This window comes from Phalacrocorax aristotelis, chromosome 18 (assembly GCF_949628215.1).
Source record: "Phalacrocorax aristotelis chromosome 18, bGulAri2.1, whole genome shotgun sequence".
In the NCBI taxonomy this organism is placed as follows: domain Eukaryota; kingdom Metazoa; phylum Chordata; class Aves; order Suliformes; family Phalacrocoracidae; genus Phalacrocorax; species Phalacrocorax aristotelis.
In genome coordinates this window covers 4,129,003-4,156,470 of record NC_134293.1, presented here as the reverse complement: position 1 = coordinate 4,156,470, position 27,468 = coordinate 4,129,003, and the positions used below count along the sequence as shown (strand labels likewise).

The following is a 27,468-nucleotide window of genomic DNA, read 5'->3' as shown; positions in this document are numbered from 1 at the left end:
GGTGAAGGTTCCAAGCTACAGCATGCGGAGCAGACAACAGAGCATTCTGTAGGCAGTTCTGCAAACCTCCTGTGCTTTAACAGCGCTAGCAATCAGCCACAGCCACCCTTCTCCGGGATTTACCTGCCTCGGCACTACTGGAGGTGAGGAGATGCTACAATGAGAAGTTCAACCCAAGAGTCAAGTCAGGATTTAATTCAGTCACATGAAAAGCAGGCTAGTAGTCCTACAAGGATCACTGCGACGACTCTTGGCCAAGGCACGTTTCTTGGCCAAAGTCCATTATCAAAGAGTTCTGGATGACTTTTAGGACCTTAATTCCTTCCAGACAAGCCAATGCACTGAAGTATATATAACATGCTGGTCAAGTACTTTGTAAGAAAGAAAAGTACATCCACCCAGCAAGATCTGAGAATAAAGCTACCCGTTAAACAAGATGAACTACTGCGTTCGGCTATCGGATAGAAGCGTTAACACCCCCTGACCTGCCCCACGCTGGAAGCTCTCCTGGTTGCCCTAACTTGACAGCAAACCATGGAACACGCACACAAACTACAGCTGAACTAACAGCCGCAGTTCACGTAACCCACTTCCACTGGTATCAATCAAACAACACAGCTCACTCCAAACAAAACCGTGAGATCTTTGAGATTCCTTAGTCAAAAGCTGGAAAGGGAGACCCAAGACTGGAAACCCTGAGCAAATAAACGGTCTCCAGATAACGCAGGTGTAAATTCATATCCCCACTTTGAAGCTTTTAAACACTTCTGCAGTACAGAAATTACACAGCTTCTTTAGGACAATTCTAAGCACACCTTCCCTGCTTATGTCTGACACTAGTATTATATACTTCATTTAATTTTAAATAGTTTTAATAGAACTTGTGAATGATGAAGTTCTTAAGAAAAGAATTCATAAGTGCCCTGCTGTATGGGCATTCAGGGATAAAAATGTTTTGCCTTGTAGATAGCTGAATTTGTTTGTAGTACCTAAAGCAGTCATACACAAAAATTGCTATAAATAAATTAGATTTTAAATCCCTGCATAATTTTAAGTTGGATTTTTACCGAACAGCCGTTGAGGATATATTGCGGTCTAAGTCTTAACACCACAGGGGATTTTTTATGCAGATAATACTTTTCACATCAATGAAGATATTCCAAGTACGCAGTCGTTAAATCTGCCTCCACAAATTGCATAACTGCATGTTAAATTTCCCCCAAAAAATATACTTGAAGGCACCAGTATGTGAAATATTGGCCTGTAAAATTTCAGTTCTTAAAAGAGCCATTAAGCTCAAAGTCGTGTCTGAAATTGCTAGTTCTTCTCTGCGCTCTTTCTGGAAGACCAACAAGCAGCTTTCCCTGTCCCAAACTCCATAAACAAATTAAAAACCAGACCCCAAACGAAACACCCAGTCCAAGTCCCGTAGGAACCGTGCTTGCCGAGCCTCAGCTCGCGCTGATCTTCCACGGCCAAGTTACAAACCCCTGAAAATAGGGGGGGGGGGGGGGGAAGGGAGAAAGCGCAAACCTGACAGAACCCTAACCACAGGAGCACCCTCTGTGCCGCTGCAAGAACAACTGAGGTAACAGCAGTGAGTTGTTTCTAGTTTGCTATGGTACACAGACTGTCAATGAGTATCACCTCAACATTAAAAAAAACAAAAGATCAAAGCAAAGCCCACAAAACCAAAACCCAAACAAAAATAAAAAAACCGCACAACCAAGCAGCCCCCCTCAACAGAAGAAAAATTAAGACAAGCTAGTGAGATAGGCATTATTAAAGGATCTTTACAGCTGACTTCTGCTTTTTAAATTAATATAAAGGAATCAGTTTCTGGTTGTACTGTTGTTTAATGTAGAAATGAAGCATCACAAAAAAAAAAAAAAAGACCTGTTGTGCTTTTTGGCATTTTCCACTGACCCCTGCAAACTATACAAGAAGTTGTGTTCTCCAGAAACATAAAATTGAACTGGATTGTAATACAAAACTATTAACTGGTATAAACAAGTCACTGCCTCAATTATTAGAGTAAGCCCATTCAAAAAGGAAAATAAAAAGATGGCTGCAGCAAATAGTTAAGCATTTCTAGTTTTTGCTTGTGGCATCGACATTAATATTTGTATAAGCTCACTAGGTAAAGACATGCCATCGCAACCGCTAAAGAACGTTCACTTCCTAGATTTGTATCTATTACATGAATATAATTTTGCACTGATCATACATCTAAATGAAATAATTCTACTGTAAAAGTGAATGCAGGGGCAGAAATATTAAATTAAAGCCACTGGTCCAAAAACTGCTTCTAGCAGGCTGGTCCACTTTTGTTTTTCCTGGTCCTGTTCAGAAGGTTAGCACTCTTGGTTGGTACCAAAGAAAACTAAGATTGCTGGTCTACTGGATCTTCTATCGCTCACAGGTGAACACTGGTCCAGTTCCGGATATTTAAAACGTACGGCGGCCACTTGCTTCACAACCTATCGTGGTTCACAACGAGTATGTTGCTCTCCAAAGTGGTTCTTTGCCACTTCTCTTCACAAGGCAGCAGCCAAGGCTAAGGCATTCTCCCTTTTCTGGATATTTACGACCAACTCTGCTACAATGCATACAGCAAAAAGACCTTTCTTGTATAACTTCTTACAGTACGGCATTTATTCTTTCTATATATCGGAAGAAAGCCCTCGATGAAACCTTCCATTCATAATAAGAATGCAACTCTTTTGAACTCAAACAGTTTTATTTCATGTTTTCTTGCAGACTTTTCTGCAAAGTAGCTTCTTTTGAAAGACGAGAAAGAAGGGGTTTTTGGGAATACCGAGTTAAAAATGTGAGCCCAACTAAACATGCCATACACATGCTGATAAGAATTTAACACACATTCATCCGTATGGGCACTCTTCAGTAGACTGGACCAGTGTTTCAATGCAAATTCCAGCCCCCGGAGAACTACATGGTTTAGATTTCACAGTATGACTTTTCCCCCTGTAACCCGGGGGAAAAAACCTTAACTGGTTAATTGACCGAGTTCTTAGCTACTCTGTCCATCAACGTTCCGAGACATCAGAAAAGACTGGACCACTTCTTCAGTGGATTGAGGGCTGGTGCTTACGTCCTCCAGAGCATCCGTAACGGAGAACTGCCGATCCCGCAACCGGTTCCAATTGGCCAAAATATTGTGGTATTCAAAAACCTTCTCGTAATTGCCAATGGAATTGTACAGTTTAATGAGACCTCTGTAATCATATTCAAGTCCACTGTATCCTTCACCAAAAAGCTTCTTTCCTAAAGAAATCCAAAAGAAAACGGAATTAAAAAGGTAATCCGCCCATACGCTGCATCTCATTTCTCATGCCGTTTTTACCAGCAACGCGAACCTTTTTGTTACGGCAAATCACCACGTTTTTGCTACGGTAAATCAAGATCACAAGCAACTCACAAGCTTCCTGGATGTTGGTTTGAATTCTACCTTTTCCTTTAAGGGTACTGTAACTTGTCCTCGGGGCGCCACAATCAGATTGTTAACTGTACTACAGCTTTACAGGCATAAAAATCTAGGGGTCATATAAAGACGACAGTCGTTTTGCGTCCCACCTTCGCTCCAAATTCATTTTAAAATGGGGAAGTTGTTTTTCAGTTTTTCTACTTTGGAGTCATAAATTTTTCTGTAAGACATTGTACACGATAACGGTGTGAAGAGCGAGCCTCAAAACTAAGCTCCAGCATGACCCAAAGATGCACTTGATTTGAAATTATAAGTTCACTGCAAACGATACTGGGCAAGAAAAATATTTCATATGGGCGTAGTTCGGCTGACAGGCACCACAGTTTTCCATTTCTTTTGAAGCTTTAACTGCAAAAGTGACCTAGAGGCTGACACCCAAGCTCTTTTTTTCCTTTTGAAGTCCGTTTCCAGATGCTTTCCAGAGGGAATCTTGACAAAGCCCTGATAATAATGCAATTCCAGAATTCAGTCCCCGGGAGAACACTCAAGAAAAAGCATTACATTTAGACTGAACACACATACACAATAAACTCCTCACATGTCATTAAGCTCTTTACTAAAAACTTTGACATGCTTTTCAATAATGTTCCCTGTAGCATTAAAACTGCTAGAAAGTCCACATTGTGAGAATCACCTACCAATTGCTATGGATCTCAAATAAAGCTTTTCAGCATTTTCGTATTGATTCATATCATAGTTATAGAGAGAAGCTAGATGACCCACTGACAGGGCAACTTCATAATCTTCTTGGCCCAGAAGCTGCTCCTTAATCTGAATTGCCTTGATGTGCATTTCTTCTGCTTCCTGTGGGGATCAAGTTCACAGAGGTCAGTCAGGCACCACCCACCATGCCACAAAAAGGGGGGAAAAAAAGGAAGGTTTAAAGAAATGTAACTATGTAGCGACTAAATAGTCTGTACTATTTTATAGAAAAGCAAGAAGTGAGAAAGCCAAAACCAAGTCAAGTTCTCCAAATTCTTAGTTAAGTGGATCAGCAAATAATATCACTCTTTCAGGTGTCAAAACTGCCATCACCCTGTCTCTGAAGGCATTGTGCACCTTGATTATTTTTGCACAAAGCTGTGGAGAGATGAATTATAAAGTACAAGTTTCCCAACCGTAAAACTACCAACTGAACTTACGAATTGTGGACGCTGGAATTCATCATTTGTGTGACAGATCTATAGATGTCTTGCAGACTTCAAGTCAAGACCTTTACGTCGATATGATCTTACCTTAAACTTTCTCATGGACTGATACAGTCTTCCAAGGTTGCCATAGTGTTTTGCTGTTTGTACGTTAAACTCCCCAAAGGCTTTTTTAGCTAACTGGAGTGAGGACAGATGTAAGTCATGAGCTTCCTGAAGTAACCTCTGCTCAGTTTCCTTGTTGTGACAGTCTATTGCAATCTCCTCCAGGATAAGTGCTGAGCATAGGAGAGAACAACCCAACGTTACAGTGTTCCAAACACAAAGAGGTGTTAACTGTAGGTAGCAGAACGCCAGGTGCCCAAGGCATGTCAGGAGACATCTGGTCAGGCTTTGTGTGTATTACTAACTGTTTTCAAACAGGTACGACCAGACATCAAGCTCCTAACATATATTTTGTATTCTGTATTTTTACCTTCTTCCCCTCCGTCCCTCCAAAAAAAAGTCTGCTGGCCAAGTTTTAAATAAGGGTTTTTTTGTATTTTTCAAGTGTGTTGACAGATCACCAAGGACTACAGAGAATGTTCGGGAGTGACCTCCATTTGAACAAAACCTCAAGTTACACGGCCTGTGTTAGGGAACAGGATAAAGATATCTGGATGACTGACTTCAAACTCTCCCAGCAATACAGTTAAGGGTACTACCTTTAACTCGCTTTGAAGATGCCAAGAGAAGATGGTCTTCTGGGAGAATGTGAGTTATAATGCCAATAGCACGTTCAGCATGGAATCTGAGAGAGTTTAAATAAAAAAAAAATAATAATCAAGAGACAGATACATATATAAGTTAGCAGATGAATAACAGAATATTAGAAACATGAACACAATAATCAGACACATTTAAATTCTAACTGGAAATCTGTATCATTTAAGAACATCTTTCTCCATTTACAGTACTGAAGTTGCTGCCCATACCTCACACAGTTGTACTCACAGCGCATTGTCGAATTTTCCAGAGCTGTACTGGTGAACATATGAAGAATAAGCCAAGTCTTCATGAGCTGTGGCTACATGAATGTTTTTACCTCCAAATACTGACTGCCGGATATCAAGAGCCGTCTGAAAAAGAGTTACAAGAATAACGTCTCATCGGTTAACACAGAAAAACACCCTAATGAATATCTCTCACTGTTAAAAAGGGAAGAAGTAAATCTACTGGCTCTGAATTTCTGTAGCCCTATACCTACATACGTAAGGCAGTAAATATGTGGGCTTTGTTTTGTTTTAAAGAACAAACATTGCAGTAATTAAATCAGCTATTACCTGTCTCTACGAATTAACTGTATGTGACTTTCAACAGAAACATTTGAGAGATTATGACTGTCAAGAGAAATGGAAGACAGGCATTTAGCCCTGCTGCATACCTGGTAGATTGCAACAGATTGGCATATATTGTCTACGTTGAGCAAGTAAAATCCATAGTCTAGTAGCGTATCGGAATATTTGGGGTGTTTGGCTCCGAAATGCTCCCTGTGGAAACATACTTATATTACAAAACAAGTCAAGTTAAGCATAACTTTAGAAGGTTTTTTTTTTTTGGAATGCTACTTACCGGGCAAGGTATACTGCATGTTTTATCAGCTGTTCGGCCTTCTTAAATTCACGTTTTACAACACAAGCCTAAACAGGTTGAAATGAAGCATATGAAAAGGCGTATGCTCAGGACTCGTCTCCAGATACTGGTCCAATTGCTAGCTACTATTTTATCTCAAAATATCGTGGTTACTAAATGACTTTTCAGTTATGTAAGAAAAAGTTCACAGATAACATTAATAAACTTGAACTTTATTCTGACGTAAATGCCTAAAGGGCTAGTACAGTACCTAGCCTAGACCAGAGAGGGGAAACAAACCACCTTTTTATGGAATGCTCTCAGGTTAACTTTGTCACGATGTTCATTTCAACAGCTGCTTCAGGAAGAAGGGAAAAACCAAAACCCCACAGGACTGAGCTGAGGTGGACCAATTAAACACAAACCACAAGCTGTAAGGATCACGAGACTGACCTGGTTACCCAAGTATTCTGGAGGTACTGCCTGTCCTCACCTGTTCTTGGTAGGAATTTAGTTACAAAGGGAATAGGGAAGATTCGAAATTCACCTTTGAAGCTTGTCGTAAAACATCCACTACTACTTTTACAGGCAGGCCAACCGTGATCTCCTTCATGGCTTCTATGCACCATTTATAAGCCTGTTGAACAAAGAGTTACCAACATAACGAAGCTGGAACTTCACTACGTTGCAACATCAAGAAAAATATTACTTGGCTTGGAAAAATAAACTGGCCATTTACATTACAAATTTTTTAAGGTTCTGTTTAATTGCTTATGTGTAGTGAAACTTGTTCAGCTCAGTCTTCAGACAGACTTAAAAAGCCCTCTTAAGGTTAATACTGAATGAGTAAGTATTTTACGCTAGCTTAAGTTATGTATTATTACAATGATTATATGCTATTTTACAGACAAAAAGGGTATCTTATAATCTTTATGTAATCCTCACAATTCCTATTGTATAGGACAGCTTCCTGGTACATGCAACTGAGGAGCTAAATAAAACCCACGATTTATACAGCAGTTACACTTAAGTCACAGGTGTTTATAAAGTAGGTGCAAAGAATTGTTACCCATGTTCTGCTATTCATTTTTACCTATTAAAATAAGCTTTTTAGATTTCATTTACAGATTGGTAGTACATGCGGGTTATTGATCACACATTTCTTAATGCTGGTCTAAGTACCGCTAAGAGCTTGTAGACTAACTTAGAACAACACAGAAAGAAAAGTCGATAAATTAAGTATTCCTCTGGTGCTGTCACACAGGTACCAAGAGATATCAGGAACTCTAGCTAGAAAGGTAACGTGAATAATGAGCCAGTCATGGAACGACCTAGCGGATTTTGCAACTAGTTTTGTGAAGAAAAACCAAACCACAACCCCACTCACCTCATCGTAGTGGCTCTTGGCAAAGAGCAGTGCACACAGCTCCCCGTAGAGCGCCGCTTTGTTTGCCTGCTGCCCGTGCTTCGCAAGTTTGTCCATGTAAGACTGAGCGAGTTTGAATGTTTCTTCTCCCAAGTGATATTTACAGTTACCGTTTCGAACGTGCAGCAACCTTAGGAAGAGGTAAAGAGATCTTCTAAAGGATGTCTGAATAATCATACCAAGATACGGCAGCACCATGGATCTACGATTTGGTATTATACTTACAACAGAACCGCGCTGTCATCCCAACGACACTGCACTGTGAATTCAGTAATACAGAAGAATATTTACAGAGCATTGTTTCAGTACACCACGCTTTGTCTCTTGCGCGGCAAGAATTTTTACTGTTGGAGATGTCAAATGATTTTACATATTGATGCAGTTTTACATATCCAATGCATGAACCACTTTGGTGTGGTGGCTTTATTTTTCATAAAATCCGTTCTTCTCAACGCTGATAAAATTCCATTTCCAAAACCCTGTAATATACAGTATTAAATCCCTTCTAGCTCCTTTCCAAAGTAGGGTAAGCCGAACCAGACACTGAGTAATCACAGCCATAGTTTTCATGCACCTCTGCACTTTTTCCTCAAGCAGCACAGTGCTTCACAAGTGGGTGTTCTCTGTTCTGGGGGTTTGGAGAAGGGGGCTGGCTTCATAGGAGATACCGTCACATCTGTTCAGCGCGATACCCAGCACTGACCTGGCACGGCCAGAGCAGACTACTTTGTGGACGCAGTTCACAACAACTCTGAAGCACCTCCCCCTGCCTTGCCCCACCTTTAACCCGCTGCCTTTCCCACTACAGGATTAACAGAAGCTTCATGAAAGGACAGCCAAATGCAGAGGATAAACACAGCACTACTGAAAGATACTCTTGTTTCTCTGTAGAAGTAACAAATTCAGCTTCTGGCATCTATTTAAAACAAAAGTAAAAGGGGGTTTTAAGTGTAAACTGATGCTTATCTACTTTAGAGAGATATATTAGAAACGTGTGTGTTATATTCCAAGCCTAAAGGGCAGAATTGTATTCCTACCCACTGCAGGCTAAGAAGACACAGCTGTTCCTGCCCTGCTGCAAATGCCTGCCATTGAGCGCACGTGAAATTTTGGTAAATTAACCTCCATCGTCCCTCCTGGAGAGCTCTTATTGGGCAATGAGTAACAGGGATTGAAAAACATCAGGCAAGCCTTGGTAAATCAGGAGGACAACACAGCACAGGAAGAGAAATACACAAAGTGAATCGAAGCAGAACCTAACACTGTATTGCAGGGAGGCTAAAACTCTGGAAATGTGAGCTAATGTATAAGTACAGCGCTTTATACCTTTTATTATACATTATGGTAGATCTTCCAATAAACTATCAAGGGGGAGGAAGGAACAGGGAGGTTTTTGATCAAATGCCTCTCTTCTCTAAACCTGAGTAGAGATTTATATGTTACTGTAGCCATGCCTCCTGTAATAGCAAAGTCAAATGTCTAAGTCTGTCCTATAAATTCAGCCTGCGTCTAACATAGCCTCCTCCTATACCCTCCCACTGAAATGTATCATCAAACTCAGACACTAACAGGAAAGTAAATAAAGTTCACATTTTCACAAGAAGGGAGTGGCAGGCAAGCACACAGCAGATGTGTATTAGCCACACAAAGATGATCAAAAGAAAATAAAACTTAAAAAAACAAACCCTGAAAGGAGATACATAAACACAAGTTTTCCAAAGTGAAACACAGCAACACGGCTCAAGACCAGGAAGAAAAAAAGTCAATGGCCACATTTTTCCTTAAATGAGGTCTGAGAACTAAACATGACGTAGAAGCACGTTGTGTTCTTGGTCACAGGCAACAGCAAACTACCTAACGTTGAAGCAACGAGAGATGGGAATTTTAAAGAAACTAGAGAGAAGAGCTAAACACTTACAGTTTCCTTGAAGAGGGAAACAATTTTGCCTACACCATTCAATCAGGAGCTGCTACACAGCATCAAAAATACGAAGCCCAAACCCCATGTAATGGTATAAGCCAGTAGGGACAGTACTGCAATTCAGGTAAGTGCCTGCGAAAGACAATATCCAGTACCTGGATGCTGCAGTGATAGTGTCTAAAACCCAAGAAATCAACCAGAAAAACAAGCTAAACTTAACCCAATCCTCTAGGATAAGCAGAGTTTATGTGATCCAGTTTTGAGTGGCAAAATATCCTTTATAAATCCAAAGCAATTTTAGAAGATAAAGCCAAGAGGAAGAATAAATGCCTGAGGACATTTATGCTAATAGCTATGACTCTTCTTTGATGTCTGCAATAACAGCTTTTGGGGAATAACTCCCCCCCCGCCGCCCAAATAAAATCATTCTCTACAAGCGTACAAACCTAGCAAACGCAATATTACACAGCAGCTTATGAAGTCTAAAAGCATCAGGAAAAAAAACCCCAAGAGTCAGCAAAATGTGAAACAATGAAGTGGGAGAACCACGTATTTGTGCCTTATTGGTTAACGTATAATAATGAGAGAAAGCAAACCCAAAAAGAGCACACCACATGCAGAGAAGCAGTACACATGCTTGTAGACATCTCAAATCTTCAAATCTCCTCAAGTTGCTCCATATAATTTACTACCACTAGTACAAAGAAACATCAAGTTATGTCTAAACAACACAAAACTTTACATTCTTTAAATTGTATCTTAATAATGCAATGTATTAACTAAACTCCTAGAGATCAGACTTTCCAGCTTTTAGATTAAGAAGAGCTACTTCTTTCCAAGAGTGTCATATTTTCAAAAGCTGGATTTAAATTTTCTTCTCTTAGAACTCCACCTCACTCCAGTGCAAGCACAGGGGTAAGAACAAGGTATTCTACAGTAGGGTGGAATGGTAACTGGTAAAACCATAAATTTCTATGGTAAATAAGGTAGATGGTAACAACAAAAAGTTTATCTTACTGCCTCAAGACACTGAAGCCAAGTATAATTACTGCTCTCTCCCACAAAAAGGTTTTCGGATTTTACATACTTAGCACTTCTGAAAGTGTTTTCACTTCTTTCTGTCTGATATATTTCCAGCTGAACGATGCAGTTATTTGATTGTCTGGGAAATGCCCGAACAGAAGGCAGCATCTCCACATCCACACTGCTGCCCAAATGTTACACGAGGCCACCAGCTTTCAGCACCAGAACCATGGCTGTCTCTACCCAAACAGAATTAACATCTCCAGTTTGGAAGAGTCCATCCCAACATCGGATGGTTTTGCCTAGCACAAAATGAAAGTCATCTTTCCACAGCCACGTGGGCTGTACGCTTGTTTGTTGTCCAGAGAGTTACCCTTCTTCCTTTCTTTACCTTATTTTCTTTTTTCTATTTGGAGATAGGGAGCGAGTTTATTCTTAAGGTAACTTCTCCAGCATGCCAAACAGCCTGATACAACTAGGAAACTTTTTTTAGATTAATTAGAAGGCAAAGAACCAAGTACTAGCAGTGGTACTGTGTCTCCCATTCCCCAGTTCTAAGAAGGTCTTTCATGTGCCCAGTCTTCTCCTGGAGTCATCTTATTTCTGGAGTGAAAGGCAGCGGTAGCAGGCAGGGCAGAACAGCGCAGAGCAGCAGCCGTTGCCAGGGCCCTCTGGTTGGCACACATAATAAGCAGCTACTGGCAAAGCCTATTTACTCTTCATATTTGTCCAACCATACATAAGACACAGGGGTTTTTTTTTGAGCGGTTTTCCAGAACAAGTTTTGCCTTATATTCAGATAAACACAGTACGTACTTTGTTGTTCATTACAGCAGCTAAAAAAAAATCCAATTTAAAATATTCTCACTAGCACACAGGTATTCAATCACATACCTGTAGCACACAGAAAAGGTCAGTCACGGTGTTACCAGTGAAAACAACCTGGCTGCTTGCTGCAGCCTGGCTCAGTGCAGCACACATCTAGATACGCAGGCCTAAGAGCAGAGCAGCTGGAAACTACAAGCAATAACGTCTGAGGCCTCTGCGAATGGAACTGCATCTCAATAGACCCCACTACAGGCCTTGAGAAACAAGGTAAGAAACAGCAAAACCCAAATGCAAAACCCAAAAGCAAAAATTCTTTTCCAAACATCTGAGCTGTGCCTGAAGGTGCCCACCACAATTAGACACCTAGATATTTACCAGATCACACAGCTGCGTAGCTCAGCGTGGAGCACGAGAACTCACTGGATCTGGAATCAGGAAAGGTACGTTTCCCTTTTATTTCTGCTCAACCGTATTTACATCATTTGTGTTTGGATTTAGCAAATTCTTCTTGCAGTAAATACAGCTTCAAACACCAACACATAACACTGCTTCACGTGCAAAAGACCTTGAAAAAGCCCAGGGTGCTGGACCACTCCCGCTGTCCAGCACCTCTTACCTACGACACGTTACGCAGAAAGGCAAAACGGTGGGGATTTTTTAACAATGAACTGTGCTGCCAGTTCACAAGTTGAAACCCCAGGGCTTCGCGTAAAACAAGCACCTTCTGATCTTTAGCTCTAGCCAGGGAAGTATTTTGGCGTAGCAGAATACTAAAGGGAGCATCAGAAGCCTGATGGCTTCAAGGCAGCCGGTAAAATATTAATGTGCATTTTACAGCAAGACATATAGGAATTAAAGGTGAGCTCACCTTACACAACATTCTACAGCGCGAAACCAATGAAGGATTTCGTCGTGAAGGGTGCATAACTGAAGGCAGGAAAGAAATACCTTCTCAGCATCACTGTACCAGCCTGCATCTGATAAGAACCCCCCTGGGGAGGGGGGGGGAAATAATCAAGAACAAACAGAAATTTGAACAGCAAAAGAAAAAAAGGGTTTGCTCAAGTCTTGTAAGAAGACTACTTATTTCATAGAGCAGCATACTACATATGGGAATGCTGTCAAGGTTAAACCCTCTAGTCCTGAACTGAAAAAGGATTAAATAAGAGTAGAAGAATTCTTCAGCTGAGGATGACTTTTTGGTACTACATAGTTTTTCTACAGTTTTCTGTCAAGAAAAACCTACCAATAAGACTTGCATAATTTTAGTAATGTTAAGCAGCACATCTGCGAAAAAAATTTAATTAAAAATTAAAATTTTTAATCCAAAACATTTCAAATAGCAAAGATAATCTTATATCCTTAGATATTAAAATTCAATATATTTTTCTTATGATAGCAAGTAATTTTCTGAAAGTTACATTCCAAAAACACACATATTCTTGAAAAAGAAATCACAGACATCAACATGAAAAAAAATTAGCATTAGCTAAACTGAAAGCATCATACTTCAAAGAGCCTATCATCACCAGTTACCTAGAACAAAACCAATCTGGATTGCTTTTTCTTTTACAGCAGAATCCGATTCTGCTATGTAGGAGCACCGTCTACTGAAAGAATAGGCCAGTACAGAAGCAACTTTTACTCCATGGTCCATCAAAGCCTGAAAGCAGTGATGAAGCAGATGTCTGAAACAAAAAAAAAAAAAAGAATTTGAATACACATGAAGTTTTTAAAACACTGCAGTCAGTTGGCTCTTGAGTGCCATGAATTCAAATGAGTAATGATTCAGAGAAATAACTCCAACCCTCTTCTCAAACCCAAACCAGATGAATACAAGCATAATTGTCAGTCTCAAGGCTAATGGATTACAGTTGTTGGGTTATCCAACAAATGAAGTGAGTTTACACAAAGTTCTTTACAAGGACACCCTCCAGTGTAAGCAAAACATAAGTTACCCACAGAATATTAAAACTAGAAAACAACATTTTCAGCTAAAACTTAGAGGAAGAAGAAGCCTCCAATCCACCCTTACCCCACATCTCCCACAGAAATTGCAGATAAATGAGCAGTGACGCACCCATTGACATCACACGTGTGCAGTCAATGGGAGGGAGGTATGTCTAAAGACCCAAAGCTTATTCTGCTTACAAAGGATCTGGTTTTAAAAAATCAAGTTCTGAGCTTAACAGCACAAATTCGAGTATTTAATGACGGGAACTGTCATTTAACTGGGGCAGTCCCATCGGCTTGATAACCCTTCACTTGATTTGCTACAACAGCAAGAAACAGATACTTTGCCATTGCTCGGGGACGGGCTGGGTGTTGATCAGTCAGTGGTGAGCAACTGGGGGTTTTTGCATCACTTTTTTCTTGTTTGTGCTTTTCCCCTCCTGTCTCTGTGGCTTTCTTTTTAACTATTAAATTGTCTTCATGTCAACCCATGAGTTTTCACACTTCTACCCTTCCAGTTCTCTCCCCCATCCCACTAGGTGGGGAAGCGAGCGAGTGGCTGTGCTTAGCTGCCTACCGGGGTTAAACCGCAACAGCTGACTGACTGCATGGCAATAACAAAGAAAGCGCTTTGGAGATCAAGTACCACAGACAACTTCATGAATTTACACAGAAGATTGTTTTAATTTTTTGAGACACGGAGAGACTTTGGAACTTAAAAGTTCATCTGTAAGTCTAAAGAAATACTCTTATGGTTAACAGACAGGCTAGTAAGACCAAGAAAATTAGAGACATCTTCCAAATTCAAAACCTAGATGAAGAGGTGACAGCTGAAATGAGAATTACAATATATTGAGACACTTACCTTTTGTCTAAAGCTCGTAGCACCTTTGCAAAAACTTCTAGTTCACAAAATTCACTACCCAGCTGGCATAAGCGGCCCTGTTGGTAAAGCTGACAGAAAAATAGAAATATATTTAAAAATTTAAGTCCAGGACTTCTGGGAAATTTAGCTTAATAGTAAAGATGACTTATGATGAAATCTAGACTTCAAGGTGCTGAAATACAGCCAACTAAAAAGTGATATTTCCACTACCTCCACACAGGAGCACAACTTCAGCGTTTCAAAACTGAGCACACAAGCTATGAGAGCTCCATAGGCTGTTTCAAGTTTTTGTATCCACAAATTTATTTGGGTGTCTATCTCCACCTGCATCATCAAAACACCGCAACACCTGAGCTATAAAGCCAAGACAAAACCAAAAACCCCCTAAAGCCAGTAAAATACACAATTAATAGCTTCTTTGACACCAAACACTTTGAAAACATTTTTTTAAAATTACACAGAATCTAACATGCAGCCATGCAAATAGATTTTACATTGTATATAAATAAATAGATATAAATAAACCCCAAACCCACAAGTTCTGCAATGGGTGACTCAGAAATACCCAGAGCTAAAGACAGGCAGAAGCCCTGACCCCATTAATACCTGAGCTTACACAAGTAATTCCTGCATGGGTAAACAGGAAAACTCAAGTGAATCTGTTCAAGCATTTATTAAAAGCAATGGCTAGTTTTATGCCCAAACAGATTTGCATCTGCAGATAAGCAAACACACCAGTTGGCTTGTTCAAAAAAACCAAACCATGGAGACAGCTCTTCACGCAGTGCATAGTTAAGTTGCAGAACTTTCTACCACATTATGTTATAAACACTAAGGATTTACAGAGGTACAAAAGGGACTGTACAAATATATGGCAGAAAAATCCATGGCAGGTTATTAATTCCTGATATCTTGAAGCCCCTGAACCACAAACGGCTGAAAGCAGGGTACGTAACCTAAGGAAGCACCTCTACACGCTTGCCATAGTCATGCGTGCCATCACCAGCCTCTGCTAGAGGCAGAGTATGGGATCGCACCGGACTGTTGCAGCACAACCGTGTGTTATCTTGGGTGTTCTAGAAAGGTAACACACACCCTTTTCTAATTTAACAACAACAAAAAATCTTTTCGTGAGGCAGTAACTCCAAGGGGAAAAAGGGAGAAGCCAGTAGCTTGTGTCTCTCAGGCACTTCTCTCTAGAAGCTGCATCTTTCACCAGGGGCCATTCAGGCTCCATTTCTGCTCTTCTGTGGTACCCGAGCTACGTGATGCAGGGTTGGGAAAACTACGGTTTACCCACAGAGACAAACCAGACGACACCCTTGAGTTTCGCGCCACTGTGAGCACGCAGGTAAGGCACTGCTACATGGCACTCATACCAGTTGTTCAGAACACTCTAATTTCTAGTCCATATATTAAGACATTCAAACCGACGCTGTCCAAGACGGGCATGTTCATACGCACAGCATGGTCCTCTGTGCTGTCTGAGCAGGTTTTACAGCTTTGAAGAACTTTGACATGAGGAGTGCAGCTACCCTTATTATGTAAGCAAAAGCAAGGCCAAGAGAACACATTATTTGGAGATGCTCAATTATAAACACAGATTTAATGAAAATTTTAATATTTCTTAAAATACTGTTATTGATAGGTATCTTGTGTCTGGTTCACCTTTTTCTCCATGAACCCCAGAAGCAGATGAATTAGTATTCAAAGCAAAGCATGTGAGAGCATCTCCTCCAGCCAGAAATTTAGTTTTAGTCAACTCTTCTTATAAAAGCACAGGACACCGATTCTACAGCACAGCATGTTTGTTACTTTAACAACAGAACCTACAAAAAAAACTTCAAAAATACTTTGACCTAATAATGTCAATTGCCAGAAATGAATGTTTTCCTTTCAGTCATTAATTTTTTTAAAAAAAGGAACTCCTTCAAAAGCGATGCAAGTTTGCATGCTAACGGTGCCGCATCCCTGTACTTCAAAGAGATCAGAGTTTCTTCTGAAGCTATATTCTCTCTGGCAGTGAAAGAACACCCAGTCTGGTGTATTTAAAAACCACAGTCGTGGTTAAGTGTTCTCATTTTGCTCAACACAGCTGTCTAATGGTAACTGTTCTAACACCTAAAACGTATTTTCCGCAATCAAGAAAGAGGATTAAATCTTGCCTAGTATTGCAGGCCCAAAACTGAAAGTAGACACCAATAATTGATAAGATAATTTCTGCACAAAGCTAAGACATATACCCAAACTATTTTACCAGCACTTAAAACAATCACAAGTACTATCACATGTTCAACATTCAGGCCTTCAACCCAGTACATTATCATTTCCTTATCACCTTGCAGTGCTAACTAAAAATCCCAGAGGTTACTCTGATGCTAGTTTACCAAATACTAACTGTAGCAAGACCTTTAAAGATTAATATATTTATGAAGTTACAAAAACACATGCTGTAATATGCCTGCTGTCATATGTGATTGAATAAATGCCCTGGCTGGGGAGAAGGATGGGGGGGAGGTCCCAAACTACACCCTTATTTTTGATGTATCAATTATTTCAGGCACATGTAAAATCTGGCTTACAGCCCAAAGGTCCAAGTCTCCTATCTGCACATCTCTCATCCCAATTCAGCGGTAAACATTTGCACCATTCTGTCATGCAGAAACAACCTATTTTTCACCGGTATAACCAGAAATACAGTATCCTTGATTTACCACACTATCCTTGTTTACCACACTATTCACCCCTTCCCTCGACATACTGGCAAACACTTTTAAGGAACTAACTCAGCATGAAGGCTCCTGAAACCGTTGTAGCTGTTACAGTAATATTTTCAAACAAAAACTGACATGGAAATAGTGAGTATGCATCAAACTGAAGCAATTCCTGGAGATTCAGTAAGGCTTGTTTGCCCATTGAGAAGCAGTTGCAAGCCCTGAAGAAATGGTTCTCTTGTTAAAGCTCCAGAGAGACAGAATTCCTGACCACAGCCTTGCTACATAACACGAAAAACAAAACAAAATTGTGATTCAAGAAAAACATGCCCCGACAAGAATGGCAGAGGTCTGGACTTCTGAAGAACTATTCTTTTCTTAAGAAACAAATGCCTTTTAGACACAAACTTAACCAATTTAGAGCTTAACAGAGAGGTTTATTTTTCTTTAACTATAAAATACTGAATAAAAGCCTGCAGTATGCTCTTACTAACACAAATTCTGGCACTGAGGACAGGAATCAAGGCATAAGTTTAATATATAGGCATATTACTACACACATGCACAAGCAAACTGTTTTGCATAGCTGTGAGACAATCACCAGGAGCCTCCTTCAGGATCTAAGGCTTAATATTTAACTCATAACACATCCACCTAAACATCCAAGAGTTGCATAGGTTTAATTGGGTACACCACTATATGAACACCATTGACTTGTAACTTATCTATTATTATATCATCATGCACATGTAATTCTATTGAAGTTCTTGTTAGATTTCTGCCTCTGAATAGATTAAGCTGAGCTCTAACTGCTTCCTAGCAGCCCCTGAAAATAAAGGCAAAGATGTGTTAAACTGCTAGCAAAAGCAAAGCTTAACACAAGAGAAAAAAGCTATATTGTATCTGTATCACCAACACTCTGCCCTGTTTCACTATGTACAAGCTCAAGAGAAAAGATTTTTCTAAACCTAATGAAAAAACAATAAAAATGTAAAAAAAAAAATCCCATTTTAGAGCAGCTGGAGATTAATCCTAACCAGTTGTACAAGGACCCTCTAGAAGCGGAAGTGTAGCATACGCAATTTGAAAAATATGCTCTTATTGCTCCAGTTCAGAAGATGCCGGAAAAATAAATATGGATATTTCAGTAAGAATTAAAGACACAAGGAATTCTAAGGAGCTCCCCAGCATGTTTAGTAATGTCTAATATCGTAATGTGGAATGTCATGCCAAATTTGGCAAGGACTGTATACTTAATCAGCAAACACCGGTATTCGTGGAGAAAAGGCTGGCTGTAACCACAGTCTTCCTTCCCTACTTAACAAGGAAGGAAAAAGTTCCTTGAGAGTCGTCAGTGCACTGCATCAACCTGTTGACAAATGACTCATCATACACGGGGCGGGCAGGAACAGCCTTAGAAAATAATCGGTTAGAAATGTAGGTGCATTCGATCACTTTAAATCAACTTCAAAACCAGCTACAAAGCCTCTGGACAAGCACCTGTTCCACTCGGTATTGTTTAGGGCATAAAAATAAAGCAAACTTTACAGCTCTTCTCTGAAAATGTACTACCAGTTAGGAGGCTGATCTTCACGAATCTCAGTCAAATAAATAATCAAGAAAAACCCCAGCCTTACTGAATAAGCCTAACTTCAGAGACAGCTTTTGGAACCTACTGCTTTCACACACAGTGCACTTCTCCACATCTTCCCACTCACTCCTCTTTCTGTACCTTATCAGCAAGGTCTTTTGTATCACATCAACAGAATCCCGCACAAGGGATGCAAAGTCTGAGCCTTACAGTCACACACATGTATGATTCTCCGCAGCAGTAAGTGGGGAAACCCACTTTGCTTTGAAGTTAAATGAGTACAAAGGAAATGAAGTGGAAATAAGAGTTACTGTTTAAGCAGGAGCTGAACACCTCTGTTCATAATGTGACCTTGTTATCTGAATTCTGATGAGTTCTAGCATCTAAGACTCAACAAGGATACTGACTAAAAATAGGGCAGCTAGAGCATATCAGGATTAGCAAACATGCCCCATAGAGGTTTGAAAACAAAAAAGAAAAAACAGAGTAGTGTGAGTTAGAAGAATGGTAAGCAAAGGTGAGCAGTTTTGAGCCAGTAAAGACATAACAAGAAAAGACAGTTCTAGTCTAAATTTAGACTACAGAAATAAGGCACGTGTTTAAATAAAGAGTAAAAATTGGAAAAACACCTCAAGAAGTGATGATCTTCCACTGTGAAAGTTTTTAATTTAAATCGCCCCCTTTTAAATTAACAAGGGGGCAATGCAAGGATATGATTTAATTGAGGCAGTGTTCAGTGACGTCCTACTGCACACACTGCGCCAGACGCCTGACCAGATGATCAGAATGGTGGTGTGTGTGTGCACAAATGCAGAAGTCATGGTTGATTCCCACATATACATTTAATTTCTGACTCCCAAAAAGACAGCAGCATGCATGTAATTAAGTCTGTGTGAACTCACACTGATCAGTCACAACAGAAGTCCTACAAACTATGACCCGTTCACTCCGGGATTTTTTTGTCCTTGATACATTGCTTGCTTATGACCTTGTTTGTACTCTTCTGGTCAGAAAACCTCAACACTACAGCAGCAGAGCTACACTTCATTTCACAGGCAGTTTTATCCTCTTCACTCTTGTCAAATACCCAGGAGACTGAAGCCCTGGGACAAGCTAGTTTTATTTTGATCCTACAGAAATTATGCTTATAATCATTCTTCATCAGTAAAAATAATCTCTACTGCAACGCAAAGAATGGACCTTCTATTGCTTGTTGTGAACAGTCAGCAGATTCCTGTATATTAATTTTGTTTGGCTCAAAGATGCGATACAAGAGCTTTTATTAGCCGTGCTTGTTCTTTTTTGGATTAACAGAACACAGTGAGAAGACATGATACTGCAGCTACACTCAGTATTATCGAAGTTGGAGCTATCAGGATCTAAATTCAAAATCTGGTATTTTGGTTCGCATCAAGGTAGGAGCACTTCAGAAGTTTTATCTACCACTTCAGAGAGGAAGCATGATTATAACCTTCTGGATTTTGCCTAAAATTTTTAATGCTGAACAAGTTAGCATAGTGCAATTACTAAAGGTTACAGCTCCGCACTAACTAGAACAAACTAATGTCATCTCCAATTGTTCCTGTGGTTAATGATCTCATCAGAAAACATTCAAAGAACATTGGACCCAAGTGGTTTTCAAGAAAAATCAATGTAAAAAAAGAAAAACACATAATGAAGATATTCCAAAAGGAAAATAAACATTGGATGGCACTCCTTGCTAGCCAATACAAGTCCATGATCAGCCTGCCAGCGTTTAACTGCAACAAATACCTATGATAGAGAACACTAGAACTAATGAAGCAGTATCTCTTCAAAAGCACCATGAGAACCAAAGAAATGGGCTAATTACCCAGAATATAAAGCTGAGGCATGGGGGAAAAGAACCGAATTCTATATAAGACACCAACTGAAGAGTCATCAAACTAGATAGTTCAGTGTCTGATTTCTGTCAGCAGAAACTGGACGAATTGCCTCCCTCAAAACAATATCACAAACTACAAAATATAATTCGTTTTTCCTCATTTTGTGGTTGTTTGTTTTTTAGGTTTTACAGTTTATTCCAGTTGCCACCTACTTTTTAATACAGAATTTCAGCATTTGCAAATGGCCTGTCTACCTGCCAGGCCTCTAAAAACTAGACACCCCACCCCGCTCTCCCCCTCCCCTGAAAAAAGAGAAAACAAAAAACCAAGAAAGAGAACCCGACTAGTTTTACTAGGAAACACCACAACCAAGATACACATAAACCTGGCAAAGACACAAAGAAAACAAAATATGTTTGCACATATTTCCCCCCGACACAGGTGTTACTTCTAACAATACTAGTTATGAAGCTCTTCAAAAATACAGCTGTGATAAGACATTTAACATTTTTTTAACACAAATGTAGATTTGAAGGTTTGCAGGATATCCTTACAAGCATTCTGCTCCGACTCTATTTTCTAATGGTTGCCAGTCAAATGCTGCTTGAAAAAAATCCAGTAACGCCCTGCCAGACCAGTACAGGTTTGTTGTTTTACTATAATCACGATTATTTTATATTGCTTTTTTCAAGCTTTAGCCATTGTTTAAGAATGCTACAGATGGATAAATACCCTTAGTATTAGGAACCTGCCTGCTTCTGTCACCTCACAGCAGAACCCACTGCTTATCAAGCCCACATCAAAGGACATTCTGCAACTATCCCAGGTTTGATTCCTCATTAATTGCAAAAATTTATAAGGCATGTCCCAAAAGTTAACAATTCTGGAATGTGTAGGATTAAAAGTGATGGGACTTGTTAAGGAATGGGAAATAAAGGCACTATATTATGATAATAGAGCCAAACGCTAGATTACAGGGTACCCTGGGGAAAAAACAAAGACCAAGATGTTGTGCTAGCATTTTCCTCCCTTTTAAATAACAGCACATTGACTATCCCCGCTGTTATCGCAGGACTTCATCCTACTGATGGCTTCTTAATCAATGTGAATAGCTTGGCAACCTGTGCAAGACTGGCAAACGTTAAGTTTGAGTGTTCATACCAATGGATATGATAGGAAACAGTTTTGTATGGCCGCAGCCAATTAACATCCCTGCATCAAAATAAAATCTGATATTACCTTTTATTTTTTGCAAAATCAGTGGCATTTTATCCAATATCACAAACCATGATTAATACCTGGATAACAAACAATTACTTACAAGTTATATGTGAAAGACTGGAAACATTTTTATTCCTTTTAATCATCACAGAAAGTAAGTGATTGTCTATCTTTTTCAGGGTCTCAATGAAGTCTATTCCTGCAAATCCTCAATTACGCATAACTTTTCCTCAGCTGTATTTAAAGAATAAGTACTATTCCATACAATACTAACAACTACCTGACACCCCCCCTCAACACAGCAGCAACAACCACCACCACGTAACGAGAAGAAAGATTTAGAAGTTTTCTAGATTGTCTTAAAAAATGTTGGTGACTTTGGAAATTCTAATTCTGCTTTAAAGAACTTGACAGTCAGCATGCACCGAACATCGCTCACCAACCTGAAATGATATTTAATATACCCATGATTTTGAAAATGACTGTATCCAGGACAAAAACAGTAAAATGAGCACCACACACAACACGAGAGGACTGTCCACAGGTGTGTCCTCATGCTAACCCAATTCAGCTCTGTCATTTGTATTGCTGCAGCCATCCAATACAGAAACCAAGAACCAGTTGCTAAGTGCTGTATAGGTGCATAGAAAAATGCAAACGCTGTTCCAAAAGACTTGTAATCTGGGCTAGGCTTCCAGGCACTCACTGCAGGCAGACATCTCTGCATACAGAACACTATTTAGCAAGGGCTGCAGATTTGCGTTCAAGCATCCCATCCAAGGTTTAGTTACATTTATGTATAAGCTAATTTGAATGTGACTCTCAAAGAGGATAGGTCCTCCTACACAGAAAAGATATAAAAAAACCCCTAAGTAGCAAAGACACGGAAGACGAGCCCACCATTGGCAGCAACAGGAGAACACTCACTGCACTGTGTAGCCTAGTTTTATTTATTCTGTATGTGGACGTCTCATAGGTGTAAGTTTGTAAGAGGAATATAGGAGTACCTTACACATTTCAGATTATCAAAGACTGTCGTGTTGTAAAACACAGAAATAATAGGAAAAGCAACGTAAATCACTGTCATTAACAAAAGTTATACCAACTAGTCATTAGTACAACAGAAACACTATTCTGAGGACAGGTTCTTAGCATGTTTATTATCTTCTGCCCAACAAGACAGCACACCAACTTACACAGGCAGAACAAACAGAAAGTCTCCTTAGAAGTCAGATACACTGCAGGTTCTTTTTTCATCATGGAACAGTTCCATATGAATCTGATTCAATGCAACTACTGAAGAGTGCTAATAAAAGGATAAGAAATCAAAGATCTATCAAGCTCACCCACAGATGAGTTTTTAAACAACCTGGGAATAATACATACTCAGATATATCTATCATTAAAAGGAGTCTTTGTTTTTATGCTTTTAAAAGCCACAGAGTACCAACCTTTCACCTGCATGGACAAAAGGACAGGAGATGCCAAGAAAGTTCATCTGACAATGGTCATACCTATTAACAGTTGAAAACAAACCCCCAAAATATTCTTCCACACTGTTCGCTCCACATCCTTAATCTTTATCTGACGATTGCCATATGTCAACCGCATCATTATCTGCGAGCATGCTCATATGTGGTAGAAAGGGGTTTCCATATTTCTCAACACATAAGGCAGACAAGTAATAGCTACTACACAGAAAATCTACGTGCCTGTTTGAACACCGTAGAAACAGTTTCTCTATCTCTAGTGAAGATCAATCTTCCATATAAATGTTGGTACTCTCTATATATGTTATGGGCCACTACTGCTGGTTCAGAGATTCATCTAAAGAATTACTTCATTTAGCACATCCTAGACTTTTATAAATTTACTGGCAGAGGAAAGAAGGGTTATCTCCCATCTTCAGGTATTTTGTTTGGTTTTTTACACATTGTTTCTCCCCGATGAATGCTCATTTCCCGCCTTTCCTGTACATGGATGAAATGCCTTTTTAGTGGACAACAGAAATTAATGGACCATCTCAGTGTACCTTTTACTCTAACTCTGGTTATTTTAGAGGCAGCTGGATCAGAAACAGCCCTTTCATGAAAGGAGCATTTGAGGTTAATAAACTATATCATTAAATGAGTCTCAGTTCTTTTCATCTGGTTTCTACCAGATCATTAAAGATACAAAAGCATGGCAAATTCTGCTTCTTCTAACACTGACATCACCTTCTCCAATACGTTAAAAAAAAAAAAAAGGGGGAGGAGGGGAAAGGAAAAAAAACATATTCCAACCCAGACGGCTTGCTCTCACCCTGCCCCTACCCGTTCTCCAGCTCCAAAGGCGAGGTGGCATCTTCCCCCGGCCGGGCCCTCACCCCAGGGCCCCAAGGACAGGCCCCTTCTCCCCGTCCTCCCCCACGGGGCTCCTGCCGCCTCCCTCCCCGCAGCCCCCGGGCGTTCCACGCAGGCCAGGCGCCCACGAGTAGCGCGGGGGGCGGGGGGAAAGCCGCGGTCCCCCGGCCCTGCTCGAGCCTCCCCCCGGTGCCTCCTCGCCTTCAGCCTCAGCCCAGACGGCCCCACACAGGCCCTGGCTCCCCCCGCCCGTCCTTCGGGCCCTACTCGGCGCCGAGGCGAGGCCCTGCGCCCCCCTCACCTCCGAGCGCCCCGCGGAGAGGCCTGGGCGGGCCGGCAGCGGACCTTCCCTCCCTCCTCCTCCTCCTCCTCCTCCTCCTCTTCCCCGCCCGGCCCGCTTCTCCTTCCATCTCCCCCAGGCCCGGCCGGGCCCGGCCTCGCTCGGGCCCCCACCGCCTCCCCCCGCACCTTGTAATACACGTCGAACTGGATGTTCTCGGGCAGCGAGCGGATGTCCCGGCGCCGGGCCCGCCCGTAACTATCCACCACGGCCGAGATCGCCGTGTTATAGAGCGTCTCGGGCACCCACTCCAGCTCCACCGCCGCCATCTTGGGTGTGCGGAGCCGCCTTCCTCCCACCCACTTTCCCCCCCGCCTGCTCGCCCGGCCCGCTCCACCTCCCACGCCTCACGCCCCGGGGCTCCGGCCGCCCTGGCCAGGCAGGGAGAGGCGGGAGCGCCGCGGGGAACGGGGGGGAGCGAGAAAGGAGACAAGAGGAAGGGAATCATCCGCCTGCGCGGAGAGAACGGACCTGGGGCTGCGAGGAAAGCCCACCGCAACCAAGGGCTGTAGGGTTATATCGAGGGAGTGAGAGGAAATATGGGGAAAGGAGGCAGTGGGGGTGAGGGGAGTCCCTGCCAGCAATAAGGTGGTGTGGTAGGGCCATGACTTGTGGCAGGGCCGTGGCCCAGCCTTCAGGTGACCGCCAAGGTTAGGCGCGGTGCCTTCCCCATGGCCACCATGGGCCTTGGGGCTGCCCAGCCTTGGGGCTTTGGGGGCGCCAGGGGCTTCACTGGTAGGGGGAGAGCAGGCTGAGCACCCCAGCAGCTAGCCTCAAGGGGGGCTTGGAGCTTCCCCCTCCCCACACACCCAGCTCCAAGACCTGTCCAGCCCCAGACCTCTCATGAGTGGAGATATTAGTATTTACAGCTTCACCTGTGGTAACACACTGCTACTATCAGGCCTTCCATGGCTTTCAGGTGCATTAGCAGCTCAAGGTGGGCATTACTTGGGAGCCCGGCATGTGAGGGGGTTTGCTAACATACCTCAGGTGTCTCTGCCTCACCTGGTGTTCCTCCTTGGCTGCCACGTGGCATAACCACCCTTTTCACTGTGTAAATTAACCCTATGACCCCTTGTGGAAATGGCACTGTATTTTGTCAATATATTGTTATCTTCATCAAGCTGTTTGAGGCATGTTTGTCTTCCTAATTTGCTTTCCATGTGGGGCTTGCATACACCACTAGGAACATATTGGATAGTTCTCGGACACAGATGGTAGATTTTTAGGCAGAGGCAATTAAAATCATTTGGTCTAAGACAGGCTTGCACTGTGTGTAGCCAGTGATTTAGTCACCCCAGTGCAATACAGGCAAGGACTCCAAGATTACTACTTGGTATAGGTTGTGGTATCGCACTAAGTTGATGTCACTCAAGTTTTACTGCTCTACTGTGATCTTGAACAAAACTTTTATTCAGAGTTAAATATTCTGTGTTTTTTGAACTTTTTACCATAGGCATGGAAAGAAAAAACCCCAAACCCTAGGTGCACTAACAACACTAGGAAATATTTCTCCTTCTTTCAAGTCTTATGCTGGTTTTTATAGCTAATGTTGAACTGCTACTGTGACTTATTGTTTGTTCTTTTTTTATTTAAAAGAATACAGGAGGCAGAGTTTCTGCCATTTCCCTTTGGGGACTGTTTTTAATAATCGTAAATTGTTGTTATTCCTCCCTCCCCCATTTTGCGAGAGGACATTATTCTCTGTCCTTTACTTGCAGAAAGAAATGTTATGGGGTGGGAAGAAAGGAATGTGACATAAACAGACCATGGAAGACTGCTTTGTCCTCTTTTTCCTTTTGTTTTTGCCTGTTGATGGCTTCATGTTTTTGTGTTGTTTTTTTTTTTTCCCCGAGATGGTGTGGAATTTTTCAGTTGAGGAAGGACAGCTGGTTTCTGTTGGCAATTAGCCCCCCAAGAGGCAGAGGCTATTTATCTCAGGTTAGAGTTAGAGGCCTATATTAGGAGGGAACAGATAAGGCAGCTTTCTAGTGTGTGAAGGAGAGAGTATTGATAATACATAGAAAAAGGTAATTCTTGAACTCAAAATCTTTTGTTGTTTTAGGTTGTTTTTTGTTTTGTTTTCAAATAAAGTATCTAATAGGATTTCTGAAAATAATGGCTGAGGTAAATATACTTTTCAAGACAGCGCTGTGGTAATGGACTTTATCTTCCTGATAAGGTGCTGTGCCTTCAAAAATTAGGCTACACCTTTTACTGTGTCGTAACTTTTTGTAGATGAAACCATACTGTGCATCTTCAGGGAGAAGAAAAAGCATATCTATGAAAGAAGGGCATATTATAAATCCTCCCTGGAGTGTATTATGTTACATATTCAGTCTGTAATTCATTTTGGTAGAGCCTGAGGAATAATCTTAATGGTAAAAGTGATTTAATCTCTAGGTAGAAATAAAATTTAGATATAGTACCATTTGTTATTTATTAGTATTCTATGGCTCAATATGATTATGTATTGAACAACTTGGTGATCTTCTGTTGTTCTTAAAGGCATTGTTAGAGAGTTGGCAGAATCCTTAATTCAGTGTGTGTCTTTAATGTGAAGATAATAGGTAACCATTCAAAGTAATAAAGTAGCAAAACAGACTTCTAAAAGTCTGTTGTATTAAATAATTGGTTATTTCTCTGAATGCCTTTACACTTAAGAGGTATCCTATTTGTTGAATGGATTTTTTAATCTTAAGCTGTATTGGGAACTTTTTAGCAAAATGGCTCCGATCAGTGATGTGCCTTTCACATCCATAAATTATTTTAATGCAATTACTCATTAATAGTTGCAGATGTTAGAAAATCTTTTTGACTCCACTACTTGTTGGCAGAAGTTCTGATGTATATCCTTATCTTTGTCGGTATCTTTCGCCTTTCTTTTGTCTTTTTTTATATAGGGAAACATTTAAAGGACACTTATAAATACTGTCTGTGTCTGAAAGCAAAATAGTAATGTCTGTTGTTTAGGCCAGAGTGTTCAGCAGTCTTCTGTAAATCTGAGCTTTTGAAGATGCATCTGCATATCTGAACTACTCGCATGTAAAGCGTATGGAGTGCAAGGGCTCTGTACATCTGTGTATCATTGTAG

The 27,468-nt window shown here is 40.9% G+C and overlaps 1 protein-coding gene across 1 annotated transcript; it reads right to left on the bottom strand.

Moving 5' to 3' along the window:
- Nucleotides 1-1,836: 1,836 nt before the first annotated feature.
- APPBP2 (amyloid beta precursor protein binding protein 2) lies at nt 1,837-24,712 on the bottom strand. The gene is made up of 13 exons (XM_075113363.1): nt 24,503-24,712; nt 14,281-14,369; nt 12,999-13,150; nt 12,331-12,454; nt 7,652-7,820; nt 6,812-6,901; nt 6,265-6,332; nt 6,077-6,182; nt 5,647-5,771; nt 5,358-5,443; nt 4,741-4,931; nt 4,144-4,309; nt 1,837-3,285 (listed from the first exon to the last, which is right to left on the bottom strand). Exons 1-13 carry the CDS (start codon nt 24,641-24,643, stop codon nt 3,032-3,034), a joined length of 1,761 nt encoding a protein of 586 aa, XP_074969464.1. The 5' UTR covers nt 24,644-24,712; the 3' UTR covers nt 1,837-3,031.
- Between the last annotated feature and the right edge of the window lie 2,756 nt (nt 24,713-27,468).